General features: G+C 37.0%; 1 protein-coding gene across 1 annotated transcript in view; it reads right to left on the reverse strand.

Annotated features, from left to right (window-relative positions):
- Window positions 1-7,500, reverse strand: part of LOC143026136 (uncharacterized) — a 467,263-nt gene that overhangs the window by 28,013 nt on the left and 431,750 nt on the right. Inside the window, exon 14 of the mRNA XM_076186139.1 lies at window positions 5,529-5,685. Within this exon, the coding sequence (XP_076042254.1) occupies window positions 5,529-5,685 (157 nt within the window). The remainder of the gene's footprint in view (window positions 1-5,528; window positions 5,686-7,500) is intronic.

Raw genomic sequence — 7,500 nt, forward strand, 5'->3', positions numbered from 1 at the left:
GTTGTTATTTGTGTTGCTTGTTATATGTGTTGTTGCTATTTTGTTGTTGTTGTTGTTGTTATTTTTGTTATTGTTGTTGTTGTCGTTATCATCATCGTCGTCGTCATTGTTATTATTGTTATTGTTATTATTATTATTATTATTATTATTATTATTATTATTATTATTATTATTATTATTATTATTATTATTATTATTATTATTATTATTATTATTATTATCATTATTATTATTATATTATTATTATTATTATTATTATTATCATTATTATTATTATTATTATTATTATTTATCATTATCATTATCATTACTATTATTATCATCATTATTATTATTATTATTTTTATTATTATTTTTATTACTATTATTATCATTATTATTATTATCATAACTATCATCCATTATCATCATCGTCATCATTATTATTGTTATTACTATCATCATCATTATCATTATCAATTATTATTATTATTATTATTATCATTATTATTATTATTATTAATACTATTATTATTATTATTATTATCATTATTATTATTATTATTATTATTATTATTATCATATTATTATTATTATTATATATTATTATTATTATTATTATTATTATTATTATTATTATTATTATTATTATTATTATTATTATTATTATTATTATTATTATTACTATAGTTATTATAATTATTATTATTACTATTATTATTACTACTATTATTATCATTGATAATGTCATCAGTTCATCAGCTCTCCCTCACCCTCTGACCTGATTTGAAAGTCATTAGCCCTCTGCAGGACCACAACGAGAAGGTAACCCTCAGTGACCCTTACATGATTAAACAAACCGGTCAATCAATCATTTAATAAATCGATGATTCAATCAAGTAATAAACAAAAATAATAGATAAATAGAAAGATATATAAACAGTGAATGATAGATAGATGGACATGTGATTTAATATGTGATGAAATTAACAAACGGTAGAATTTTTTTAATAGATCAGTGATCACATAAAGCTATGCATTAACGATTTACACATTTTCATTTTTCAGTCTGTGTTCTACTGTAATTTCGGGCAAACTATATTTCATTTTCCAGGGATAAAAATGTCCTCATGTCATCTGGCTCTGCATATTTGTTTCCTAACACACAATTACTCCAATTCTGCCGTTAGGTTCTGTTCACACTAGCGGTTTCAGCCGCCGCGGTCCAGTTACAGTGTAAGTCAATGAAGACGTTCACACGTAACCGCGCAATTTTTCCTTGACCATGCGGTACCACCGGGGGGCTTTCGCAGCATGTGATTCACAGCATGGTTTCTCCAAAGGTAAGTCATGCGTGACTAATCTTCTATCCTTTTACACTAAGGTATATAAGGCGTCAGACAACAATGAAAATTACGATGTTATTTACCTTGACTTTAGCAAAGCGTTCGACAAAGTGCCACACCAGAGACTACTAAATAAAATCAAAGCCCATGGCATAGGAGGAAAAGTGTTAGAATGGATTAGAGCTTGGATTAGTAACAGAAAACAGCGGGTCACCATAAATGGAATAAAATCTAGGTGGGGCAATGTTACTAGTGGGGTCCCCCAGGGCTCGGTTTTGGGTCCCTTATTGTTCATTATGTATATAAACGACTTAGACGATGGGTTAAATAGTGATGTTAGTAAGTTTGCGGACGACACTAAAATAGGACGCCTAATTAGGTCAGGAGAAGACGCCCAGATTCTGCAGGATGATCTTGATAAACTGTTAACATGGTCGGTGAAATGGCAAATGAACTTCAATATCTCTAAGTGTAGCGTGTTAAACGTAGGGCTACACAACCCCGAAAATAGATACAACTTAGATGACACGGTTTTTAGAAAAATCTGAGTGCGAGAGGGACTTGGGAGTTCTGGTGAGTCCGGACCTTAAAACCAGGAAGCAGTGCATTAGCGCCAGAAATAAAGCAAACAGAGCAATTAGGCTTCATTGCTAGGACGGTAACAAATAGAAGTGCAGAGGTAATTATTAAACTCTATCTAGCAATAGTTAGACCCATCCTGGACTATGCGGTACAGTTTTGGTCTCCGTCCTACAAAATGGACATAAATTCACTAGAATCAGTACAGAGAAGAATGACCAAAATGATACAAGGACTCGGAAATTTGCCTTACGAAGAGAGGCTTAGGCACCTAAACTTACACTCTCTGGAAAGACGCAGAGTGCGGGTGATCTAATAGAAGTGTTCAAGTGGATCAAAGGCTATAACAAGGGTGATGCAAACAAGGTCATCATAATAAAACAACAGGGCAGGACTCGCAGTAATGGGTATAAACTGGACAAATTTAGATTTAAGAAGGTAATAGGCAAGAATTGGTTTACAAATAGGGTGGTCGATGAATGGAATAAACTTAGTAACCACGTAGTAAGCGCTGAAACTATCAGTTGTTTTAAAAAACGATTAGACAACTTTATGGATGGGGACGACAGGTGGTGATGGATACGGAGCTGCCTAGTGTAGGCCTTATGGTCTTTTGCAGTCTCCTTTATTTCTTATGTTCTTATGTTCTTATGTTCAAACCGCTAGTGTCGGCAGGGGCTTAAAGGGCTACTTAAGCCCGTCTAGACCATTATAAAAGGCTTCGTTTCATAGCTAACCCATCCCGTGCCTAGGACTTTGTATATATCATCACTAGCTACTGCTGCTTTAAACATGACAATGAAAATATTTTCCTTTTTCTCACCAATTTCACTTGCAATCTGAGCATCTTCATTCTGCCGTGCCTGTACCATCGCCCTTTCCTTCGTCCGTGCTTCGCTTCTGCCAAGGCAAGCATCCATCTTTCCCCCATCAAACTTCTGCACAATTAAGCCGCTAGGTAAGGCCGTTCGCCGGCTCTGCCCGCGACTTCGTTTAAAGAAGAAATGAAAAACGCGCGAGCAGAGACAGAGCCGTAAACGGGAGCAAGAGATCATTGAGTGGCTGTGATGACCCAGTTCCGCATCTTCTCTTCATCCTCCTCATCCTCCTTCCTTTCCCCCTCCTCTCTCGTTTCTTTCCCCTTTTTCCTCTCTCCCTCTCTTTCTTCCTCTGTCTCTCTCCCTTTCCCCACTCTGTCTCCCTCTCTTTCCTTTCCTTTTTCTTCGTCTCTGTCTCTCTGTCTCTATCTGTCTCTACATGCCTGCATACATATACATAAACAGATCCAACCGTCCCCCCTTACATTTATAAAATGGCGGAGGGAAGCCACTCGAATATTGACAGAGGTGTTGGATTTGGTGAGAAGATTGAATGTCATCCTCTCAGGGCTGCACCTCCATATAAGAACATAATAGAGTAGGCTGCAAAAGACTATAAGACCTACACTAGGCAGTTCAATGTCTATGACTACCTGTCATCCCCATCCATAATGTTATCTAATATTCTATTAAAACAAACGGTAGTTTAGCGCTCACTTCATGGTTATTAAGTCTTTTCCATTCGTTAATCACTCTGTTGTAAATCAGTTTTTGTCTATTTCCTTGTTAAATCTAAATTTTGTAGTATTTAGACCCAATACTACGAGTAATAACCTGCTGTCTTGATATGATGACCATGTCTGCATCACCATTGTTATAGCTCTTGACCCCATTTGGAAATGAGCGTCAGGTCGAAGGATCGTAATTCATTATGACATTTGTCTTGCACGACCTCAATAACAGGTATCAGTCTTTGTTCCCATATACAAAGGATTACAAAGGTCGGATGAAAAAGAAGAAAAAAAAGAGAGATAATAACGATAAATGAATAAATAACCAAATAAATAAACATTACAATAATATAAATGATAATAAATAAAATAAGTAAATAAATAAACAGGTAAAGTTGAATAATAAACAAACAGGTAAATAGTAAATGATAATAAATTGACGGATAAATAATAATAAATGATAATCAAAGAAACAATAATAAATAAACAGACAAATAATAACAAACAAATAAATATACAGTAACATATATACGAGTAACCAACAATGCCATAAAGAAACAGTCACTTTACACTGTTAAACAAACTATTATGAGGTCAATCCTACCAAACACGTTGCCAAAAGCACATACTCACTCATCTTCCTAATTTCTTTCTTAGTTACATTCATGTAATGTATCTCAGAAATATAAAAGAAATGTTATAATAATCTTAAAGAACATACAGCATAAGAAGAATAAATTTCCTATGGGTGTAATGATAAAATATACCAATGCTATCTATTTCGTAAAATTTCGTTTTCTGAGAGGAAGCAAATGCGCCGGTTAGGGTCATTAGCCGCACAGAGGACCCTCAATCTAATTGCGCGGAAACGTTTTTTCCCGAAGACTTGCTCAAGACTGAGAGAAGCCGAAGATGTCTGACACACGAAGGAACTCGATTCTTCAAGTGGTCCCTTTCAATCCTGAAGTCGATGCACTCCTTTAGGGCGCAAAAGGGTTGCTCAAACTTTCGTTTCTGTTCATATCATTCTCTCTCTGTGCACTTTCTGGGATCTCTTTATGAGCAGTTATCTTGTGTTAGCGTGGTATGTTGTATATCATACCATTATTATTGTACATTGTACTTGTGTGTTGCTTATTTGGGGAATTATATGTTTCCCCCTCTTTACAAAATTGTCATATGTTTTGTTGTTTGTTGTTTTATTATTTATTGTAATTATGTGTAATCATTGTGTATAATTGTAATTATATTGGATATCGCAAATGCGATGCACGTCTTTTCGCGCCAATTGGCAGCTTGGCGTCAGTTGGGAGCCAGCTCTCTTTGTATTCACACGCATTAGTTGTCAGTGGTATCAGTGATTACAGTGTACTTCCCACTATTTGACTTTCATTTCTTGTAACCACCCGGTACAATCTGCCCACTGGTCAACGAAAAGTGCTTGGAAATGTGGGTAAAAACATTTTGAGAGAGCACTAGAATAATTACCGGTAGACCTCGATACAAAATGACTGCAAAGGTACTAAGGGATTTTATCTTTCATACAACTATGTAAGTTATCTGAATTTACTTCTCGACTACAGATTAGAGCAACTCATAATTCTTTTCATAGTCCTTTCGTCTTAACTCAAGTGTAGTGCCGTGAGATATATGTTATCTAAGACTATTATAAATTACTTTTTTTTTCTTAGAAAATGAAGAGGATTTACATATAAACACAATATCTATTACACTTAATCCCAACAACATTCTGGTGTAGTAAAAAGAAAATAATGTACAGCCTCCCTAATACCTCAAAAATACAGGATTTTTCCAAACATTAACAATGTGTGTATGTATATATGTATGTATGTATATAAGTATGTATGTATGTATGTATGTATGTATGTATGTATGTATGTATGTATGTATGTATGTATGTATCTATGCATATATGTATGTGTACGTGTGTATGCACGTACAAGTGTGTGTATATGTATGTATGTGTACGTGTGTATATACGCACATATGTATGTAAGCATGTATGTACGTATGCATGCATATACAGTATATTCATACCAACACCTTGAGATTACCTGTGGGTTTGTTGATGAAGTAGGATCCACACACAGTCGGCGGATTGAAGTCGAAGTCGAGGGTGAAGTTGAAGGGGAGCATCGAGTAGGAGTACCTGGCCACGTGATACGTGACGTCAACTCCCGTGGACGAATAGATCGTTGCTGGGAGATAGCCCTGTTGGGGAAGAGAGGAGAAGAAGAAGACTTCATCAACAAACAACCTTTGGAGACACTACTTCCTCCTCCTCTTCCTCCTCCTCCTCCTCCTCCTCCTCCTCCTCCTCCTCCTCATCATCATCATCATCATTATTATCATCATCCTCATCCTCATCCTCATCCTCATCCTCATCCTCATCCCCCTCCCCCTCCCCCTCCTCGTCCTCCTCCTCCTCCTCCTCCTCATCATCATCATCACCATCACCATCACCATCACCATCACCATCACCATCACCATCACCATCATCATCATCATCACCATCACCATCACCATCACCATCACCATCACCATCATCATCATCATCATCATCATCATCATCATCATCATCATCATCATCATCATCATCATCATCATCATCATCATCATCATCATCATCATCATCATCATCATCATCATCATCATCATCATCATCATCATCATCATCATCATCATCATCACCATCATCATCATCATTATCATCATCGTCATCTTCTTCCTCCTCTCCATCTTCCTCCTCCTCCTCCCCTCCACCCCCTCCTCCTCCTCCTCCTCCTCCTCCTCCTCTTCCTCTTCCTCCTCCTCCGGGGTTCATTGACTCTATGAGAAACGAGAGATTCACACGTGAGCAAATGGGACCATCGATGGACGTTTGATAGTGGTCGAGGTACAGCGAGCAGATCGAAGAGGATAACCTCTAGTCTCGGCTCATCTCCAAACGCAATTAACACCTTCGTCTTCCAACCGGAGGTGCAGCCATGAGGGGATGGGATTTGGTCCACTGATTAAAGGTGGCGGCACACTTTAATCAGTCGTTTGAGCACAAACGACTTCGGTTGCGATTTTTTTTTTTTTTTTTGGTATTCCCAATGTCAAATTACTCTTGCTGACGTCATATAGTGAGAGCTGAACGACAAACTAAGATGGGTTAAACCTAGAACACGAATGTTAGACACATTGTTGAGATGTTCTTACGGACGTCTAGAATATTGTAACCGATGTCGTTTCTACTGAAACGAAACAGCAAAAGCAAGTAGCATGCTAGTGAGAAATGTCTAGTGTACCACCACCATAAGCCTACCTAATGTGTCTCTCACTATCAATTTGTACCTTTTTCAGCACTAATTTACATAAGGACAGCTATCTCCGAAAACTACATTCCTTTTTTCCATTTAAACGATATCAGGGAAACATTTCCATATTCGAATATTTATCACCAAAAGAAACATAAAAACGCAAAACGATGCCGGTTAATGTAAGGCCGCGGGTTTTTGGTCAGGTAAAGTGGGAGCAATAATCAATTACAGTGAAATTCCTTTTATTCGACATTCGAATATCCGACTAGTCCAAACATCCGACCATCGAGTGGATGTTTAGTTGTTGCTATTGGTCAGGTAAAGTGGGAGCAATAATCAATTACAGTGAAATTCCTTTTATTCGACATTCGAATATCCGACTAGTCCAAACATCCGACCATCGAGTGGATGTTTAGTTGTTGCTATCGCCACTGCCGACTTGTGGCACTCAAGTCGGCTGTTATTTTCGCGGGCATTTCAGTGTTTGCTTACGTTTATCCATTGGTGGTTGTTTCTCCTCCACTCTTGTGTTGTTAATTATGCTTTATTGTACCGTAAATAAGTGAAAATGTCCCAAACCAGTGATCTTTATAATCTGTTAGTGTATGTCCAAACATCCGACTTTTCCAAACATCCGATCTAGGGTAGATCCCACCAAGGTCGGATAAAAGTAATTTTACTGTATTGGTAAACTGACACACGTATGTGGGCCGAGAAGGTG

Source organism: Oratosquilla oratoria, chromosome 6 (genome assembly GCF_046742065.1).
Source record: "Oratosquilla oratoria isolate Oo_2021 chromosome 6, ASM4674206v1, whole genome shotgun sequence".
In the NCBI taxonomy this organism is placed as follows: Eukaryota; Metazoa; Arthropoda; class Malacostraca; order Stomatopoda; family Squillidae; genus Oratosquilla; species Oratosquilla oratoria.